This window comes from Periophthalmus magnuspinnatus, chromosome 3, assembly GCF_009829125.3.
Source record: "Periophthalmus magnuspinnatus isolate fPerMag1 chromosome 3, fPerMag1.2.pri, whole genome shotgun sequence".
Taxonomy (NCBI): domain Eukaryota; kingdom Metazoa; phylum Chordata; class Actinopteri; order Gobiiformes; family Gobiidae; genus Periophthalmus; species Periophthalmus magnuspinnatus.
Window position 1 is genome coordinate 30,879,732 of NC_047128.1, and position 22,716 is coordinate 30,902,447.

The 22,716-nt window shown below is 39.0% G+C and overlaps 1 protein-coding gene across 1 annotated transcript; it reads left to right on the top strand.

The window, feature by feature from the left end:
• The first annotated feature begins 201 nt into the window (after positions 1 to 201).
• Positions 202 to 22,642, top strand: LOC117393889 (RNA-binding Raly-like protein). Its single transcript, XM_055231952.1, has 7 exons — positions 202 to 360; positions 3,886 to 3,961; positions 15,069 to 15,119; positions 19,679 to 19,848; positions 19,924 to 20,037; positions 20,876 to 21,024; positions 21,237 to 22,642. The coding sequence occupies exons 1-7, from the start codon at positions 339 to 341 to the stop codon at positions 21,267 to 21,269; spliced, it is 615 nt and encodes a 204-aa protein (XP_055087927.1). The 5' UTR covers positions 202 to 338; the 3' UTR covers positions 21,270 to 22,642.
• Positions 22,643 to 22,716: the final 74 nt, after the last annotated feature.

Below are 22,716 nucleotides of genomic sequence, written 5' to 3' on the forward strand. Positions count from 1 at the left end.
TTTCTAACATGAATTGAATGAATTGAATGAAAAGTTAAAAAAAAGACAGACTGACAACAGAAAAGTCTGTTGTGAGGGTGAATCTACTCCTTTACTCATCTCCCACTTTTTGAAAATAGTCTTTCCCATGGACACCCCCACCTAATCTGAACATTTGGTTTAGTCCCCTGGAGCTTCTGTGGCTGGTCTGTCAGAGAGTGTGTAGTAGCACAGCTGAATGTCTGCCTCAGCACTGGCACAGAGGAGTGAAGACACACAGACGATACAGAGAGAAAGAGGAGAGGGTCGCCTGCAGCTTCTGTCTCTACCATCACTCCAGATAATTTTGTATCATCGACATGACCCTGTTCAGCCCCAGATGTGAGTATGCTGTTATATTCTTCTTTATGCATGTGAGTGGAGGTGTGCACTGATATGGCTGTCTCACACCTCATCAGACAGACTCCTCTCATCAGTCTCTTATTTACAGTCCAGCAGACGTATTTTACACCTGTGTTTCCTTTTGGAAATACAGACATGAGTAAGTTGGATGCATGTGCAGAGGTTTATAATGTTCATTTATTATCGGGTACTATGCGTCAAGTACAGGTGATGACCTATCTGACAAAGTTTTTCTAAACAATAATACTTGTGCATACTATATACCTTTACTATACAGAAGTTATAGGTCTAATTACGAAACATGCATGTTGGCAAACTCAAGTTTTTAGTGAATCTTGTTGAAATACATAATGGCATATTTTTGCCAGGGCATCCCAGGGATTTTTGTTTTGTGCTGCATAAATCCATAACCCACCATATTATCACATCATATTATTTGATCATTATATTTTTGTTTTAAAGTCTACTCAGCAATAATCAACAGATGTTCAAATGCAACATTAACCACTCATTTTAACTCAACATTATCTCTAATATGTCACACCAGTCTAGCACAGGAATTGGAATAGATAAATTATGTCTAATTATGATATCTGTGTAAAGTTTGTTATACTACACTTGAAGATAGTGAGTATATGAAAAAGGACTGTGTCTGTCAACAGTAAACGCAACCTATAGGACAGAGTAAGGTACACTGCCTGGCCTAAAAAAAAAAGTCACCACCTGGATTTAACTAAGGAAATAGGTACGAGCCTCCTACAGTTGGTCAGGTCTAGGATCAGCAACAGTCTGTGCTCAAAGAATGAGGTCAGCTGACACCTGAATATACTGAATGACCAGGTTATTCCATCAATAGATTTTTTTCTTCCCTGATGGCACGGGTATATTCCAAGATGACAATGCCAGGATTCATCGGGCTCAGATTGTGAAAGAGTGGTTCAGGAGCATGAGACATCATTTTCACACATGGATTGGTCACCGCAGAGTCCAGACCTTAACCCCATTGAGAATCTTTGGGATGTGCTGGAGAAGCTTTGTGCAGCTATCAGACTCTACTATCATCAGTGCAAGAGTTGAAAAATTAATGCAACACTGAATGGAAATAAATTTTGTGACATTGCAGAAGCTTATCGAAACAACCAAATATTAGAGTGCGTGACCTTCTTTTTTTGGTGACGGCTTTTTTTTTAATCCTGGCAGTGTATAATGTAAAATTATGTTTATTCTCTTTGGTAAAAACTAATGCAATTGCCTACAACTAAGCATAAACTTCATAAGCAAAACACTTCCACATTAAAAAGGTAGGAGAGGGTAATATAGCAAAAAATAATATTGCAATGTTCTTAGTGCCAGATGATTAAAATAGCAGATAGTAATGGGGAGGAGATTATACCCAACCCTATTAAGGTATATTTATCCTGACTTACACATATTTACCATTCTCATATGTTGTTCTCTCTTATATCTCTCCTGAACACCTCATTCTGTGTTGTTATTTTGTGTGGGGCTGAGGCACAGTACACCCCACAGACCTCATGTGGCACGAGACAGTCATTGGTTATGGCTGACTGTGTTTTGTGTGTTTGACCTTGGTACCTCCTCACTGAAGCCTCCTTAGACCGTGCTTATCAACCCTGCCTTTCTTTTTGGCTTTTCCTTCTGGGACTGCCACAGCGGATCTCCCCCTGCTGTGATTCATGTACTAATTGGTATAGTTTTTACCCTCTCCATTTTGGGATGTGGGACTCACAGCCCTGGATCATAGTTACATTATAGCATATTTTTCACATTTTCAAAATATACTATTTGAATTTGAGTTACAACAGATGAGCATGTGGTGAAATAAATATGTCGAACTATGGTTTGCATTGAATAAAAAGACATCTGAAAAATGTGTCACCAATATGTCGCTCAGTCTAATATTGGGCTTAGATTTATTCCCTGTCATTCCCTGTCTATGAACAGCCAAAAATATGCAGTATTTTGTTAAAGGTTTTGATGCATTTTCCAAACTACTGTATATGTAGTAACAAAACATGATAATATGAGACATTTTCCATGGGGTGCTAACTGTCAGGGCAAAGGGCTGTATGGCTTCATAGTGCTGTAGCCTGATTACCTCCTGAGATCTTCTGATGTTTTGTTCCTGTTGAGCCCCACCACTGCGCTCAGCTGCAGTCTGCTCCTCTTCCTGTTTTATGGCTCATCATGCAGTATAATACAGGCATCACGCTGAGAGACAATGAAATCATACATAGTTTCAGACACATTATGCTTTTTATCTTTAGATGATATTTTATCACCTTTAAAACAGTATGTTTCATTTTAATTATTGTTTTACAATATAAGGAGTCATCATGTAGTGCTTGTGTTCATATTCTAATCTATATAACTCACTGCGATCAAGTGCATCAAGTTTTCAATAGATATTATGACAATACGTAAGTCGTTCCTCAGCGGATTGAACAGAGTCCTGCAGCAGATTCCTGTGCGACTGTGCCCTGTCAGAGAATGCTCAGTGCAGCGGGAGGTAAAGGCCAGAGCACGTGTCCTGTTCTTCACATTCAGAGCCATACTTAATTAATTGTAGCTCGCAGCCATTTGACAGTGGCTCTGTGTGAGTGTATGTGCAGCTGGGCCAGTCACAGCCCATTCAGCGCCCATCTGTCCGTGTCAGACCGGCCCTACCTCGTCCTCTCTGCGCTCTTTTATTGCATTTTAACACACTGTTTGTGAAGAAAGCAAGGAGACATCCTGTGCTGGCATTCACTGTAATCAAGACAACTAATCAACATTTTAAGCTTTTGTTCAGTAGTGATCAGAATTATGATGACATTGGAGCCAAAATTGCAGGCATAAAAACAAAAGATTTGTTGCAAAGATAATCAACATGAAAACAAAGGGATTAGCCTTGTCAACTCTAATAGCTAAGCTGCGTGATGCAGTCTAACGTAACAAAATCAGTGGAAGATTTTCATGCAGAAGTTATGTGAATGTCAGTCAAAAGTAAATGACTGTCAGGGCACAGGGCTGCCAAATGACACATTACATCTGAGTCAACAATAATGAAATGTTGATTAATTTGCTTATCTGTTATTGACCAATATCTGATACATTTTTTATTTTCTAACTTTATGTTGGTTAAATAAATCATGTTCAGCCCTAAGAGGCAGCTGCTGTTGTGATTTTGGGCTTTACAAAAATAAATAGAATTGAAGATTGGCAGTCACACATGCCAGCAGTCTGTGTCGATAGAAATTATCAATAGAACAACCTGCTGATAAATAACATAATTAACACAAATTACTTGGCTATTTTTGTTGCATTTTTCTACTTATAGGGTCAGAATATGAATGTGACTTTAAGTATGCAGCCAAGATTGTAGCAAGACCTAAAGCCAGTATAACTGTAGGTCCTTTACTGGTGTGTGACATATGAGTCGTGTTTCACAGATTTCCCAGCTCAAACCAGTGAGTCACGCTGTATATTCTCTTTTCTCTGCAGATATGAGTGTGAGTGGAGAGCTGAAGTCCAGCCGCTCGAGGGCTGCGAGTAAGAGGAGTAACACTGGCACTTACGGGTGAGTTCACCATCTTCACTCCCCAAAGTTCAGTCACATTTTCTCCTTTGTATTTAGAAGTCACATGTAAGCAACAATACTGTTATCAAGGATCAAATTCTAATAATGATTCAAGCCAGAGTGGCTGTTTCTATTGGTTTCATCTTTATGTACAGATTGCACATACAGATTGCAGCTAACAAGCAGTTTACTTTGTTACCAACATTCATGTTTTTAATAGTGCTGTACTTCATGTATCTCTTAGAGAGACATCATTGCAGTATCTTTCTAATGCAAAGACAACTATGCTCCTCTGGGTGGGCGTATAATTTACCAGAATCTAATTTCTTAAGCTGACAGCATTTTGTACTCTGGAAATCCTATCAAATCTACAAGGACAGACAAATATGCCTTCAGCGCAAAACAGATGAAAATGTACTGTTACAATGTATTCCAGAAAACACAGACACTCTAGCAGAATCAAAATGGGCTTCCAAATCACACTATGTGTTACGCTAATGCTGCCTTTAGCGTTTCTATCATTGAAAAAAAAAAAATCTCAATGAACATATATATGTGTAAAGGTGCCTTTATCTTTTATGATTTAAAGAGGCATTAGCGCACCACCACAAGGTGATGGGCACCATTAAAATCAGTCGTTCCAAAGTAACGGCATCAAATGCAAAATGCACCATCTGTTGAAGCTTCACTTTGCAACACAACGGACTGAAAAATAATCTATGTTTTTGTATTTATTTATGACATTTTCACAACACAGACAGATTTACAGCTGCACCTAAACTCATGTTATTTACTGTAGAATCATGCCTGCTTGAATTATGAGAAATCACCATACGTACTGAGTAAAACTCAGTACGTATGTACGTATCAGTAAAACTATTACACCTGCCTGTTCTGCTGTTGTTTCTATTTGTGTCTCTCTCTAAACCCCCGAACCTTATTCACTCGTTCAGGTATAATAACAGCCTGCAGCCATGCATTAATGAGGACAGTTCATGCCTCTGCTGCACTGTGAGCACAGGCAAACAAAGACTAAATACAAACATGGCACACCAGACCACGAAGCTTCTCCAATCTGACATTTTAGGTCAAAAATAAACTGACTGTGGTATACTTTTAATTAATAATCCTTACAGTGAAGCATCAATCCCCGTGTGTATGTGTGTCACTAACTGTGTTTTTTTAAAAGACTACGTTCAACACAAAAAAACATAAGTAAATGAAAATATGAGAAAACGAATTTGAGCATGTAACAGACAATAGGTGAAAGTTTATGTTTTTGACTCTAAATGTTGTCCCTATTTATACACTCATGATCCTTCATTGAGTCATCAGATGCATAAAACAATAGCTGCTCTAAAACAATAGCTGGACCAAACTAAACAAATATATATATTTTTTATCTTGTACTTATGCTATGTTATGTACATGCTGCATTAAGAATGAGCCATTTCTGTGCTCATTTCACACTGTGCCCTACTTTGGCAGTCAGTGGAGAGTGGGGTTTGAGGACACTGGCCCAATCAGTGTACCCAACATCTGCTCTCTTGTGTCTGTCTTGTACTTCTGTCTCTTTTCCATTGGCTCATTTAATTAAAACTGTCATCTGTGCTGATTATCAAAAGAGCTTGAATTTGGACAGAAGTGATGCATCTGTCATGTAGATTTTGTTCAGTGTCAGTTAACAGGTTGTGAGCCCCACAATAATGAGAAGTCCAACATTGGGTACATTTAGATGGCCAGCAAAGAACAGCTGGATTTTTAGAGGAACTGTCACATTTGGAATACAGTATGAATTTTTAAGTAACTCATTCAGTCTTTATATTTTCTCTTTCCTTTATGTGCCACAAAAATATGGCAAAATTCTCTGTGTCAACATTTGACTTGCTCACATCAGAGGTAACAGTTTGCATGATATTTCAAGTCAAAAATGATCAGATTTTTTGGAGCATGTAAAGATAACATAACATACCATAGAGTCTATAGTTTGAAATTGCAGTTAAAGACCTTTTGACAGTCCCTTCCTTGCTCCATTTCACTTTGTTGTTATAATACTGCAGTATTTGCTAATGTTACTCGTAAATCTGTTGGGTGCACACAGGCAGCAGGCTCCCAAAAGGTGAAATCAAACACAGGTTAGGACTGGACTGAACATCTTTAGATCCTGGAGGAGTTTGAAGGCTGCTTCAGACATCAATCAGCTGATACAGGCTTGTGAAGATCATTTTGACGGGATAGGCATTTGTAGTAACACATATGAGTTTGGGTTGTGGAAAATTTTACCAAAGAATTACAAAGATGTTCATGATATTAGTTTAAAGGAGCACTGCGTAATTTTTCAAATGGAGGCTACGTGACCTGCTTGTCTCCACTGGGGTGTTGTGGAGAATGTTCTGGCATTAAACTTATCTATCTGTGGAGAAAACTGAATGGCGCTGTAACAGGTCATCTGTGGAAAAACAAGTACTACATTACTGTGGCGTGTGCATTTTGCTTATGTCTGCAAGATTGCACAATCGAGTGAAATGAAGTGTTCACTGTACAAAGGGTTTTAGGTTGGGTTTTATTCTCAGTATTAATGTGTTTTGTTTTGTTTTTTACACAGAACTCAATAAACCATAACGGATCATAATATTATAGTGAGAAATACCTTCATGTTGCGGGTATTTGTGTTATGTATTACTAAAGAGGGCTACAGGGTAAGATGACACAGGAAAAACATAGCATAGCATTTTATTTAGCTCTGAAACATAATTAATATTCCCTCACACCATTTTGAGGCTACATTGTTTGTTTGTTATTAATTGCAAGCATTGTTTGTGATGAAGTTGCGTCAACCTGGGTATTCCTCTTGGGCCTGGTGGCGGTTGTGCAAAGGTCAATGGATGCACTGCTGGGGAAAGGTCAGTGTGCAGAAGAGAGGAGAAAGCAATGATTTCAGGTCTGAGTCACAAACACTGTGAAGAGGAAAATGGAAAAGAGAGCAGAGGGATCATGTCCGTGCTGTTGTCAAAATCGTGTTTGGTGAAGATAAGGTCATGGGTGAACCGAGGTGACACCAATTGCTCGGGACCCACAAGCGAAAAGGCCGGGTGCATGCTGAGTTTGGTTCTCACTTTTTTCTTGTTCTGTACTCTATGTATTTGTATATCCATGGTGTGCTGCAGCCTTATCTGTCTCCTGGCTTATAGTCCCTGTGCTAATGAAGTCATCACGATGCCCACTGCAGCTGTGGCAGTAAAGGCAGCAGGTGAACAGCCGAGAAAGACGACAGGATTAAAGCCTGATGTCAATAAGGTGCAGATGACAAATAAACAAGAGACAAGTGTGAAACAACTACTAGACAAAAGATGTACTAAAGCACTAAAATAAAAAAGTTGAGTAGAGGGAGAGAGAGAGGGAGCGAGAGAGAAAGAGGGAACATAAGAAAGAGAGGCAGAAGAAGAGTAAGAGTGAGGGAGAGGGAGAGAGAGACAGAGAGAGGTGAAGGAAGCAGAGGAGAGGAAGCAAGTGAGCACTGTGCTGCGTGTCATTGGCCCCCTGGCGTGAACAATCCATCTCAAATTGATCTTGCAGCTCGGCCCAGCAGGGCATTCTGAATCAATCTCAAATTGATCTCTGTGCCATAGGTCGGGAAAACTAGCAATGGAGCTTATCAGAAATATAGTGGTGCTGGGAGGATCTGACAGGGAAACTTATCACACTGCACAACAGGAAATGGGCTGGGAGCCCCCAGGGCAGGAGGAGGACGCGCTGCGACTCAACACACACACAACATAACTCCACAATAACAACCGCACACAGTCACTATGTGTGTAGCGCTGATACACACATGCTCCACTGTTCAGTGCAGGCATCCGTCAGCCATGCCTGCAGGCTGCAAGGAAAATAAAACTTTGTCTGAGAACAACGTGTCAATATATTGTGAATGAGACAGGTGAGACTGGAGACCTGGGGCTCTTAATGACTTATACCACATTTAATGTGTCATCAGAACGGCTGTGTGAAGGCCTGAGGAAGGACTATCAATAGCAGCTTGGGTTTAGACAGTCAGCTTAGGGAGCAATCTGCCTCTCAGGGCCAAAAACTTCAACAGAAATGATGTCGACCAGTAAATAGGTCTGAAACCCCAAGAAAAGGATAACTTATTGGGGGTGGGTCTGTAAAAATATAACTGGAAAACAGAGTGTAAAAGTTTTTGTATTAGATTCAACTATTGATTGTGTTTGCAGTTTTACAGACCTTTTTATTATATTAACCTATATGAGGAATCCAATACTGGCTACTGGGAGAAAAGGCGGTACCAGATTTTCATTGTCAACAATATGGGATTTATAATGAGACAGTATTCATGAAATAATGGTGATATGATATTTATTTGTTGGTGTTATGTTTATTTTAGGCTTCTTTTCCCTATAGTGTAATGATTAAAAAGTTTGCAGAGGATACGATATGCATCTAACAAATGTGCAGGGGCATGAGACTGTTGAAGAAGGCCTCTGTAAAAGGCCTCAGTCAGCAGCACAGGGGGTAATAGGGGTTTGTGAGGGCACCAGAGGGACTCAGCTGTGGAGTGTTGAATATGAGAGATACAAACAGCAGAGTGCCCGGGGCAGCCTAATGTACTGTCCCATAAGAATGCAGAGCAAAGACAAAGCCATGCACATGTGACCACATCACCAATAGGAAAGGCACAGTCAGCTGTTTATGTGCAATCATTATGCTCACTATAGGACTGTTGATCTTAATGCTCCAGTGAATGACATAGAAGGCAATACAAGATGTGGCAAATTGAAATGCTGTAGTAATATTGAAGCAAAGAGAAATAGATAACAGACTTTGGGATCTCAAAGGTGCACTGTGTAACTTTTCTATAGGGGGTCAGGCACCATGGTAATGTCACTGAGTTGCCAAATGTTCTACAGAATGGTATTAAACTTGTGTTATGCATTTATTCTATTATGAGGTCAACGTTACACTTGTTTTCTGTGAGCAGGGTTGCTTATCCACAGATATGACCTGTAACTTGGAGACAAACAGGTGGCATGCCTTCCCCCTGAAATGTTACACAGTCCACCTTTAAGGGTAGATTAGTAAAATATAATAAGCCCAGAAAACTTTGCCAAAAGATGATTAAAAAAAGTTTTAGCTGGTAATTCCTCAGCAATTCCAGTAAAGCACAATAGTTCAGGACGTGAGAGTGAAGCAGTGCCTTGACAGAGCTGAGCAGGCTACAGGATTAATTACAGGCGGAGGATGAATAACCTTTTTAACTCTGCTCTCTGTGTGTGGTGTGAGCTGGTGATGGGAGAGAAGAAAGAGCTCGAGTGAGTGCCCGTACGGCAGCTGTCACCTTACTGTGGCTGTTAGGTAACTAATTAGTACTAAATGTCCTAATCTCTGAAGCTCCTAATTACTCCTCACAGCAAGACCATCAGCTTTTGATGAATGGTTAACTTGAGCTAGAAGAGCTTCCAAAGAGCAGCCTTGTGCACACATACTATCTGAGCTTCTTATGATTTTGTAATGTTAAAGTATCAAGTCCTTTCTGTTTGTGTTGTTGTTAAGCGCTGTATACAGATGGCACCAATCAAACTGAGTCTGCGAGATTAGGCACGTACGGGTTTCTCTAAATCGCACGCCATTTTTCAACATTTGTATTGTCACTATATGAGGGCTTTTTGTTTGATGGTCCTTTCACTTTCCACAAAAGTCAAACTAATGAACTAATTTATAGGTCCTTGCTCTTGAATAGCTTAAATTTTACTTGTCTAGTATCCATAGACTCTATATATACATGCACACAGCTAACCTGCTAGCCGCCATGTTCCAAATAGGAAGTGATCATGAGCGGTGCTTCTGGCTCCAGCCCAATTCACTCCAATCCACTTTACATTAGAAAATTCTCTCTCTGCAAATGCGGCCTCCAGGCTCGTCATTTTGATTTTAAAAGGTTTGTATTAACCTGCTTTACGTTATCCTGGTATTTTTATTTCACTATTGTGTCCATAACTCAAGACACGAAAATTAATAAGAGACAAATCAGCTCCCTTCTTTCCCTGAGATCATTCCTGCTAGCATTAGCAACAGGTTTGATTGACAGTGTTACTAAGCGCCCGCCTCCTGCTAAACCAGCGGTGCAGGTGGGAAGGAGCGTTACCCTCCACAGCTTCGTTCTAGATTGGCTCTTTGGTTGCTATGATACATGGTTAGAATTTTAAATATAGAGCCTGGGTCCAAATTCCCCTGGTAACCACTAGCCTCGCTGAGCTTCATGTGACTGGAGGTGAACATTATGGGTGACTCACTCACTTAGTCCACGTCTTTCTACAGTCTATGTTAGTATCTATAGAACTCACCAGTACTGTTTAAAGAGAGAAATTACATGTATTTTCCACGAACAGAACTTGCCTGGTATGGCTTCTGTTTGAACTATTCAATGCAATATATAAATGATGTATAGTTTCTTTGTGCTGCATATCTCAGTAGGAATAGTTCATGCAAATAATGCGCTGCCTCTGCCAGTGTGGGCCATGTGACTTGCTTTAATGTTTTCATTTTATAATAGCTATGCCATTACAACCATATTTCCATGGCTGATCTCTGCTGCTAAAAAAAGACCAATTCATTCAATCCTTCCAACTCTGACATTGTTCACATGTTACTAATCGGACCCAAACTGTGCCATGTTCACCAGACTGATCCTCAGAGCCCCCTGTACCAGCCAGGAATGTCCCCACCCAACAGCTGTGGGACAATGCCACTCATTCCTCTGACTTTGTGGACAGGGGTGGCTATATTGTAGGACTGGGTGATATGCCAAAAAAAAAAAAAGAAAAAAAAAATATATACATATATATATATATATATATATATATATATATATATATATATATATATATATATATATATATATATATATATATATATATATATATATATATATATATATATATATATATATATATATACATATATATATATATATATATACATATATATATACATATACATATATATATATATATACATATATATATACATATACATATATATATATATATATATACATATATATATACATATACATATATATATACATATATACATATATATATATATATACATATATATACACATATACACATATATATACACATATATATACACATATATATATATATATATATATATATATATATATATATATATATATATATATATATATATATATATATATATATATATATATATATATATATATATATATATATATATATATATATATATATATATATATATATATATATATATATATATATATATATATATATATATATATATATATATATATATATATATATATATATATATATATATATATATATATATATATATATATATATATATATAGCCCAGGATCATGACCAAAACTGTACAGTAGTAGAGGGTGCTGTAGTAGAGGGTGCTGGTACTTTTATTATAAAAACATGATTACTGAAGTGAAAAAATAATAATTTGGTAAACAGCACTAGGTCACTGATGCATCCAATGTGATGTATTAGTAAGTCAATATTATGAAGCTGAAAAATATACAATCACCTTTTAACAAAATATTGCTGAAACCAATATCACCAACATAGATTAAGTTAAAAAAAAAAAAAAAAAAATCATTCAAGTAACAATATTGCTAATCCAGCACAGAACATCTTCTTGCATTATATTAAAAAAAAGCTGCTTCTATACTTGCTGACCACCTCATATGTAGACGTATCAGAAGGTGTCTCTTTCTGTCCTCTCCATAAGCTACTTATGAAGGGTAAATGGAAATGGGTGACACCTTCATTGACACGCCCCTTCTCTGCATGAGTGCCTGTTGTCTTAAATGTACTGTCTGCTTTCTAGTCTTGGCTTTAGTTCAATATCTTATTGATGCAGTGGCACGCTTCAGCTCTTCTTTTTCATTACGCGTCCCTTCTTCCCCCCTCGCTGACACATGCTGGGTGTAATCAAACCTAAAGAGCCACCAGACATTCAGGGCTACTTCAACTTGAGAGGATGGCCTTATCTATTCATTTTACTGAGCCGATTATTTAACCCTGATGTATTAGGGATATAAATGTATGAGCTCTACATAGACTACCCACAGTGGATGAATGTGAGAGAGGAGAAATGTCTTTGTGTCTATTGTCGACACTGTGACTAAACTGTTCATAGGTCCCAGAGCTGCAGCCTGAGATGTAACAATAGTCAATATAATATTTGATTGTTCAGTATAATGGTCACAATAAAAACTCAATATGCACAAGTGACTACTCAACTCACAAATAAGTAAGAAAACAGCTCCATAAAGACCTGACTCTCTATAGTTGAACTAAGAAGAGATGGAGGGGAGAACACTTGTTTTTGTTCTTCTGAAGCTTAAAACATATTAAAATAGTATCAACATTGTGATTCATGCATCCCTACTGATGATAAGAATCAGAAAATGTATCTATATTTTTGGTGTCACATTCTTTTTGTAGTTGTTATACGAGACACTTGCGAAACAAAATGTCAAAGTCTAAGATGGACTGTGTTTAAATGAAAGGAAAGAAAAGACTAGATTAGCCGGGCATCTGTCCTCAGAGACTGTCTGTCTGAAGGAAGATGGAGCTGCGGCCTCCTCGTCTCCATCAAAGTCAATCAGCTCTCATCTCAATCAGCACAGTGCACTATTCTTTTTATTCTGCTGCACGCTGCATTTATCAGTGAGAAGAAAGTGCTTTGGTCCATACTTATTTGAAAAATGTACTTCTTTCACTCTCACACACACGCACGCACGCACACATTTACATTCACCATATTGATCAACCTATAGAATATGCTATGCTGGGCTAGACAAGTATAACATGAGCCTGGTGTGAGCTTGAGTGAAACATTACATTTATATGACCTTCTCTTCGGACAAAAAGCACAAGCAGAAATTGTACTTCGGCAAAATGTAAATGTACTCAACAAAATCGCACACTAATAATCACAAATGTGCTCTATATTTTCAATTTGGAATCTATAAAACGTATTAATAACAACATTTCACAATTTAGTAGTGCAAGGAAGACAGAGATGTACTGTATTGATAGAGTTGATACAGAGTTTTTACTGTGTGGCTGCCTGTGAAGCTGTAATCATTTTTGGTGCTTTGGGGGACACACTCCTGGTGACAGACTGGGGAAGTCATTTTGAGAGCAGTACAAAAGACCACCACAGTCATCATTTATCACTGGACTCAACGTGTCAAGGCAGGCAACAAACACCATCACACAAGAACACGGTTTGATCAATTGTTTGCCAAAATTAAACGATACCTGCCAATCCCATTAATCAGTGTGATGCTTCATTCAATACAAATCAGCGTGTTTGCCTTATGATCAGGCATACACACTTTACGATGATTTATTGTCAACCATGTCTAATGCATTGCCTTGGCACTTAAGTAATTGTGGTAAGAAATTGAATATACTTTCTCTCTGTCACACAAAGGTATTACAGCCTTTGGTCTCTCTCATTTATCCCAAAGACATGTTACATTAAAAAAGCTGTTTCTGTCAAATGGTAACATCACATCAGAGACACCTTTAGCTGCTCAGCTAATTACATCTGACATTTGCATTTTGAAATTCATGAACTAAAAGCTGTTTAGTACTTTACTGATTTGACAGTGAGTGTAAACATAAAAGATATGCACATGTAACCAATATCAACTGCAACAATAAACAGATGGTAGAGTATGAGACCACACGGACAGCAGGATTAGAACTAGTAATAGAATTGTGTGGTTACTGATGAGCAATCCTACCTCTCAGTGTTAGATTTGACCTTTTGGGACCGAACGGACTAACAATGTCTCTGTCTTTGCATGTCCTCCTTGTGTCAACGTTCAGGCTTCATCTAAGTGTACAAAGACAGAAAAATATTAAAGGGGCTCTATGTAAAATTGGGGAAAATATTACATTTTCCAGGAGGCATGACTTCAGACAGGTCTCACACACACACACAGACAGACACACCCCCTCTCTCACACACACACACACACACGCCCCCACCCACACACACACACACACACACACCCCCCCACACACACACACACACACACACACACACACACACACACACACACACACACTCTGTATGGATGGATCCTTCATTATCACACAGGGGGTGTCCTGAACAGACCAGGTATTCATTTTGAGCTGTTATTATTTTGCATAAAGTAAAAAAAATATTCGCTTAAACAAAGACACAACCAAACAAAACAAAACAAAAAAACAGTGAGGCGTCACACTAACAGAATTAACATAGAAACACTTACATTTAGACAGTTGCAGACACATAAAAACAAAACCATTGCTCAGTCGCTGCCTCATCCCCTCCATTTAACCTTTCATCAAGCTCTTCTTCCACATTTTCAGTGAAGGAGTATTTGGATTCATATCTATTTCTGAGCAGACTGTTGCATTTAACAACAAAGCAGTGAATCACAGTATTACAATGTCACCTATCAGGAATATTGTCAAACGGATGAGATCATGATTACATTTTTATCGTCCAACCCAACATAGATATAATTGACTGGAGTGAGTCAGCAGCAGCAGGGCTACTGTGTAAATCATGGGGGATCATTATTGCTTGTGTGTTGGATAAGAGAGGAACGTGGAGGTCTGGCTGGTCCCACAGTGATTTGACCACAGCTCAGTGTCACCATTCTAGGCTGACTTCATACAGTCTTTCTGCAGCTCCAGCATCAGTCACTGTTCACTGGAGGTAAAAGATGCTGCCCTTAACCCAGAGTACAGCACATTTCAATGGGCAAACAGTGGTGATATTTACTATGGCTACCACACTTTGACTTATACGGTTTTTACACCCTGAACACTGCCGCAGAACAAATCCTAAGTCTTTTTCCAGCTGGCTGACACTCATCAACTCAGTATTCTTTCCAGATGACGAGATTATATCATATGACTCTGAGGGGGTGCATAAATGCATTTACTGACAAGATAACAGCTAAAATATGAGGTTTCACTTGTGCCTTTGCTGATGTTGTCCTTTTGTGCTTCTCCTGCAGATCAGATGTGGACCTGGAATATGACAGCTATCACGATGATTACTATGACAGGTGAGACAGCCAGTGCTACAATACAGTGACTGACAGTAACCACAGCACAAGTATCATAGAGATCATGACTTATAAATAAATAAAAATCATAATAATAACAACACTACTACTAATAATAATAACAACAACAATACATTTTTATTAGGCTCCTTTCTAGACGTTCAAAGTTGCCTTACAACAATAAACAAAGACAAAAGCATTATTATAGAACAAAGTTGAATACAGTAAAAGCATTTAGTTAAAAAGGGACGGTGCAGCTATGGTCTGGTGGTGTAGTGGACTGAATAGGCTGATCTAAACAGATGAGTTTTGAGTTTGGATTTGAAGTGTAGGAGTATGTCAGTGTTGCAGAGGTCAGGAGGTAGAGTGTTCCAGACCTAAGAAGCAGAGCAGCTGAAGGTGACAAGGTGAGCAGAGGGAACAGAGAGCTGGAGCGAGGAGGAGGAGGAGCGGATGGGTGCGGCAACGTGGAGGATCTCAGAAAGATATGGAGGTGCGAGGTTGTGGAAGGCTTTGAATGTGAGAAGCAGGATTTTGTATTGAATGCGGTGTGTGATGAGCCAGTGGAGCTGTTATGGGATGGGTGTAATATGGTTGATGGAGAGGGTGTGATGATGTAGGCAGGTGAATTTTGAACCAGTTGAAGTTCATGGAGAGTTTTTTTTTTTTTTTTTTTTGTGGATGACCAAATAGAAGGGAATTGCAGTAAGAGTAGCGGAGTAAGGTAAGAGCAGAGGTAGTAGATTTGCGGAGGTTAAAGTAAGTGAATCGAGTGATGTTGTTGAAAATTGAGGAGAGAGGGAGAGACTCTTAACCTGAGGGAGAGATAGAGGAGCCATCAATGGGAATGGAAAAAGGATTAATCTTGTTTAAGGTGGATTTGCTACCTACAAGAAGAAGTCTGAGATGAACCAGATTTTAACTTCATCAAGACAGTTGATAAAGGAGGTGGTGTGAGGGTGGAGTTTTGTTTGCTGGAGAGGTAAAGCTGGATGTCATCCATGTAGCAGTGGAAGTGGATGTGGTTTTTCCTGAAAACGTGACCAAGGGGGAAGAGGTGGAGGATAAACAGCAGGGGACCACAGACAGAACCCTGGGGAACACCAGTGGTGATGGATACTGAATAAGAGGTGAAAGATTTGATGGAATGAGAGATGGTGTCAGAGGCTGTACTTAGGTTAAACAAGAGGATGGGTAATGAAGAAGAGTCCACAGAGAGGAGAAGATTGTTGGTGATGTTGAAAAAGGCAGTTTCAGTGCTGTGAAGGGGATTGAAGCCAGACTGGAGAAGCTGTCTTTGTAGTGGAGAGTGTGCTTTGTGTCTTTATGAATAGTCGGTTCAGTTTTTTTGAGTATTTCGAGTTGGTGGCCTTTTGCTTTTAACTGTCTAAGAGAGCAAGAACCAAGGTACAATGTGAGTGAATGAGACCGATCTGGTGTAGTGTGTTGAGAATGTTTTGGAGATGGGTGTTGCAATAAGAGATCAGGCCATCTGGAGCTGCAAAACTGTCAGGACTGGGTAGGTTTCTGATCTAATCTTATCTAAACATAAGTAGCATGTGGTCAGAGAAAGGAATATAGTTGGCTGTCTGTGACACACCTGAGCAGCAGATAAGGTCTGAAATGTATCGTTTTGAGTGAGGGTGGAAATGAACAAACTGCTGAAAACCAAAACTGTCCAAACTGGACAACTTTGGTGAGTGAGTTAGTGAGTGGCACTGTCCAAGTGGATATTGAACACCCTCATTAATATGACATTTGATGAAAGTGTGGAAATATGTGTCAAAAAAGCCATAAAGTCAGTTATAGAATGCTTATTTGGTTTTGGTGGTCTATAGATAGTGCCAGCAACGTGGGATTAGGTCCAGGGATCTGAAATACAGTGGACTCAAACGACTGATAGACAGGCACATTCACAGGTGCTGATTTCCAGTTCCAGTAACACGAGGATACGATGTTGTTTTGCTGCTGTCCAGTTTACGGTCTGCAAGAAGATCCTAGACGAGATGGCCTTTGTTTGTCACAGAGCAGTTGTTGAGAAGGCCGAAGTTGCAATATCACCCCGGCACACGGGGATCAGCACGGTGACAGGTGTTTTTTCTGTGGGTGCAGAGCAATGGACCAGACCGACTTGATGGAACTGGTGTTGTACTGTATTTCTGATGTGAGCCTTGGTAGATGGTCTACGGCTGAATGTGTTGAAGCAGACCAGTTACAGACGCATTGCATGGAGTTTAGAGAAGCAAAATCAGAAAGCCAATCAGATAGCTTGCAGTGTTTGCTGTGCCGTGCATATGCTGTTTACGTGCACCTTGGCCGAAACATTACTACACGTTGAATTTCCGCCAAAAGAATACAAGGGTTGTTAAAGGTTGATCCAAACAGATTATATGGACAACAGCTCAGAGCAGCTAAAGTTTGTCACAGAAGTGTCTGCATATGAGCCTAATGTGATTGTTTATTGTCACAGCAAATAAATAACAATGACAAGTAATGAAATTAAATCGTTTGGATTCCCACGATGCACGTGGACTCTGATTAGCTCCAGAAGCCTGTATAGTTCAGGTCTGTGTCACTGCGCCCTCTCCACTGACCTGTTTAGTTGCGGTCACTCACACCAGAAGCGGAGGCTCTGCTGTGCTGTAACGTTCACCGCCTTTGAAGCTGAAAGTGCGAGATCACTGTTAATGTGATAACTAGACTTATTTATTTATTAAGGGAAAGTGCTGACGCTCGGCTCCAGCATCCAGCAAAATTAGAATCCAACAGATTTAATCCGGAGCGCGGCACCTCCACCAGGACCAGTACACTGCACTGTGTGCACTGTGAGCCCGGGGGAGAGGAGGTCAGCTCTCAACCCAACGGGGCCTGGTGCTGGACTATAAACCAGCCTTAATACTGTTACTTACATCACATGGTTTCCTGCCAGCTTTGTATTGTGGTGTTTAGTCTATGTAAAGTATAATAACAAAGAACAGAGAACTCTGTTCCACATGTTGTCAAACAGAGTCTTCCTCTTCCATGTTCAGTACCTGTTACATTTTTTATGACAATGCATACAAAACCATTTGTATTGCAGAATAGATTAATTATCAAAACCAACTTGTGAAAAATGTCACACTATTACTGTGATAATTTATTTCTTTTACTGTTGTCCATGGCAACTATTGGCCATAATGTTGTCTACTAAACAAAATTTTCTATGAACATTGGACGTGATTATTTTCATTGTGTGTCAATATGTTGGAAAGAGGGAAGCAACTGCAGTGTCCTTTAGTGAATAAGAAAGAAACGTGACTTCGCTGTGATAATGTACCAGGCTGACAGAGCCTCTTTGTGTGCGCACTATAATCCATAGGGACAACACACACAGTTTTCCCTGTAAGTCCTGTCGTCTAAGGTCTCTCATTGTCTGAGCTTTGGTTTATGAGATGATACTTCAAAGCCAGCATAGCAACACATTGTCTACCTAATGCAAACGACTCTAAAGTACTTTAAACTCTCCTAAGTCTTTGGCTTCTCTGTCCCAACACATGGACAGTGCTGAAGCCTGTAATCTCACACACTTATGGGACTAATGCTCTGCTGCCATATGTGACATTGAGACGCCTGATTTTAAACAGTACCAATGGTTTGATGTACGCACATTGTTTAACCCATTACATGGACACAGAGAAAATGTCCAGACCGCAGGCTGCGTGATCTACCAGTTAATCTGCCTCACTCCTACAGCTGAGCAGCACAGTTGTAAGAGCTCTCCTGGCAATGTACAAACCATAGCAACAGAGCTCAGCTCCTCCATTCGAGTAGAGTTAAGACTGATAGCTTGAATGAATATCAACCTCTGCTTCCCAGCAGGATTTGAGTTGTTTCTGGTATACCTTTATCAAGCAAGCTGATAAAATGAACATCAAATGGTTTCCTTAATTTTTCTTCTTAAAGTTGTTTGGTTGTAAACTTCACAAATAAAGAAATAGCACTTTCAGTTATCAAAAAGTGTAGCACTGGTGGAACTGTTGGTAAAAACAGAAGACAGGTGTTTGAAACACAGTTTAGTTAATGCTTTCTGCTTTTCGCATTTTCATTCTTCAAAGACGTTTCACTATATACAAACCATAACTCTCCTGTTGCCAGTTACAGTTGACTGACAGGGAGACCAAATGACTTGGTTTCATTCACAATTTGAGTATAGTATGTTTCTGTAAGCACTATGTTGGAGTTGGACTGATACAACCACTGTCAGCAGCACTACCAGCCTGGAGGGGGCTATTGATTGGCCCTGACAGAACCAATTACATTCACTGACGGATAAAGACATGGAGCTGTCCACTAGGAGGACGTAATGTCGAGAAATGAAAATGAACCTAAAATAAAAATTCAAGTATAAAGAGTTAACAGCATTTTTTCTTAGCTGGCAGACTTCCAAAATGAAATTATCCCTGTAATTTCACAGGAAGGAACATTGTCTTGTCTCTTCTCAGTTCTTGTAATTATTGTATGCATATTTAAGCTTTGTATAAACACATTTTGATTTAGTGCTTGTTCTTTAAAATCTCTAGAGTGTATGACACCCAGCGTGTCCCAGCTTCCTCGTCTCCGGTGCCGCTGGGAGCCAGTCCAGCCAAACGTCCACGTTCCTCCTGCTACTCCTCCAGACACAGACACAGTCGGGACAGAAGCCACTCCAAATGCTCCAGAGCTCACTCTTCAAGTTCAAACACAGCCAAGTGTAAGTCCCACAATAAAGCCATTAGCAGGTGTGAGAAATAATACCACCCTAACAATGCTCCGTATTGTGCTGCAGTGGGCCTGGAGGAGCTGCAGGTGATAAAGAAGGAGCTGACTCTGATAAAGACACAGATCGATGGTCTGCTCGACAGTCTGGACAGGATGGACACACAGAGGACTGAGCACAAAGGTGAGCTGCTCATTCATGAAGGCAGTCCACGCCTCTGGATATGGGATTGGCTGATAGAAAATCTATAAACCCTTCAAAAACATTTGAAAAAGGTTTCAGGCAAAATGCCAGATATCTGCTTGATTAACTGTTAAATTACCATTGTCTTATTAACAATATATTACTTTTCTCCTATTCACTAGAATTTTCAGCACACAGTATTTTCTTTTAATGTACTACTTGTTTCCATTTGCTACTTCTGAAAGAGCTCAGTTACATTCATTAATGATACCTGCTCAAATGAATATCTACTTTAGTATCAGTTATCTGAGTAGCAATATTTTTTACTACACTACTGAAGTTCTGTTTCAGAGACAACTGAGCAATGGAGGCTCAGAGCAGAGAAACCTGCAGCCCTCTTGTGGACATTAATCAATAATGCAGTTTAAGTATGGACTCATCCTTCTGACTATCAATACCGACAAAGTCCAATAAATTTCTTGCTCAATAAATGCACTAAAATGTTGTCAAATAATAAATAACAGCTTAAAATTTCTATATACAAAAATTGTCATCCAACTATATGTTAACCCATTCACTTGATTGACCCTGGTGTTCCACAGCTCTCAGCTGTATCATCTTGATGATAGTTTGGGTCCCCTGTTTGTGAGCATCCTCCTTTCTCTCTCCTCATCAAATCCTTCACACATTCTGTCACTCTGCACTCATATCGCCTGTCAATCATTTATGTACAACCATCTATGACATGAGCCCTCCTATGTCTTGTGCTCATTTCACATTTTATCCCAAACTCTCCAGTCTGCTTGTCTCTAAAATTTGCCACATCTGCTGTGTACAGGGTCTCCCCCGAGAGAGGACAGTCCAGCTGGCTCTCAGTACTCTCCATCGGCCAGCAGCCCAGAACACTCCCGCTCCTCACTGTCCCCTCCCTACCGCCACCGAATCCACAGGGAGAGCCCCGAGCTGGACACAGATGACCACCACACAGTACGCTTCTAACACACTCATTCGTTTTAATTGCATCTTTTTATTACATCTGACCTACTTAAAATCCAAATGAAATCACTTCTTTTAACCAAAACAGATAAAATGTGTTATCATCCATCAGCATAAAGCATTTTTAAGTCAGTGTGTTTGCATGTGACTTGTGACTAAATGGCATTGCTAAATGGGTTTCTTTGTCCCTTCTGATGTTCCAGGTGATCAATCATCACTCTGAGGAAGAAATATGAACGTACTGAAGATGTACAGTGGAGGTCATAGAGCAAGTGCCAAACGAGGACAAGAACTATCATCAGACAAATGTCTACAACAATATCAACAAAGACAATATTATTTTTACGGCTCGACTGAAGACCTCAATTACATGTTGTTTTCTTTTTTTAAAAGAAGACATATTATGCTTTTTCCGGGCACTACTTATTAATGAACTTGACTTTCTGTAACAAAATACAGAAGTGAGAGGCACTGTTTCATTATAGAACTATTTCACTGTAGCAGCAGACTTTCATGTACATGTTTTTATTTTTCCAAAATGCAACGCAACATTTGTGAGCCCTATGTATATGACCTGGAGTCAGTTTTATTTTGAAGAATTATACTGGCCACAGAGAGTTAAAAATTAACTTTAATACTGAAGCTAAATTATTCAAACAAGCAGGAATCAATCAAAATACAACTTTCAGTATGTAAATGATAGGAAAACCTTAACACGGTTAAAAACAATTCAAGTTTGCATAATATGTCTCCTTTAAGATAATCTGAACCATACAAGGATAATTTTACAAAAAAATATTATAATAGAACCTAAGAATTGACGAATAATGTCTTTTTTTAAAGTGAAATGCTGTTAGCTGTTCCCAGATGATAAAAAGCAAAACAAGATTCTTATTTGAAAAGTATTAGTACAAAATAAAAAAGGGGCTGAATTGGACCTACTTTGAATAGTTTTAAAATAATTTGATTCTATAGTTGAACAAAATAAGACCTTGTGCTAATAATAAAGATACTATAATTATTATTTACATTGCATTATCTACATGGTGTTTTAAAATGATTAATGTGGTATCAGAAATTGGTATGTTGCGTCTTTTCCTTAGTATAAATATTTAGTTCAAAGTTTTTGCATAATTAAAACAACAATTTAGACAACACTGTAAAAAAAGAAAACTAAAGTAACACATACTCATCCAACAAGATGTTAGAAACATTTTGCACTAGTAAAATACAAGCCTTACTGGTTTGAGAAGAAAATACTTTTAAAGCTCCCAACAAACCACAGTAAGTTACACCTTCAAGATCTTAGGTAAACAAATACTTTGGAAGTACATAAATGACTGAACTGTGATTTTTGGCTCTCGTCATTAAACCCTAAGACTATAAAGAAATAATGCTGGGTCTCTTTCCCTTTGTAATCGGCAAACTTAAACAAGTAAAAGCCGAACCATTGTACAGTAATGCATATCAATGTAAAATTGTCTACTTTAGAAATACTTTGAGTTTAATATGGTGATGTAAGATATGGTGTTCATGTTTGTAAGGCTATTTAGGTAAGCCAGGTGAAATGATCATTGTATCAGTAATAAAAGTATTTTTCCTATTGCCTACAAACGTGTGTTTTTGGACATTTGATTTGCTTTCTAAATCTTCCTGTATTGATTAGCCCTGAGGCAGCCCTCT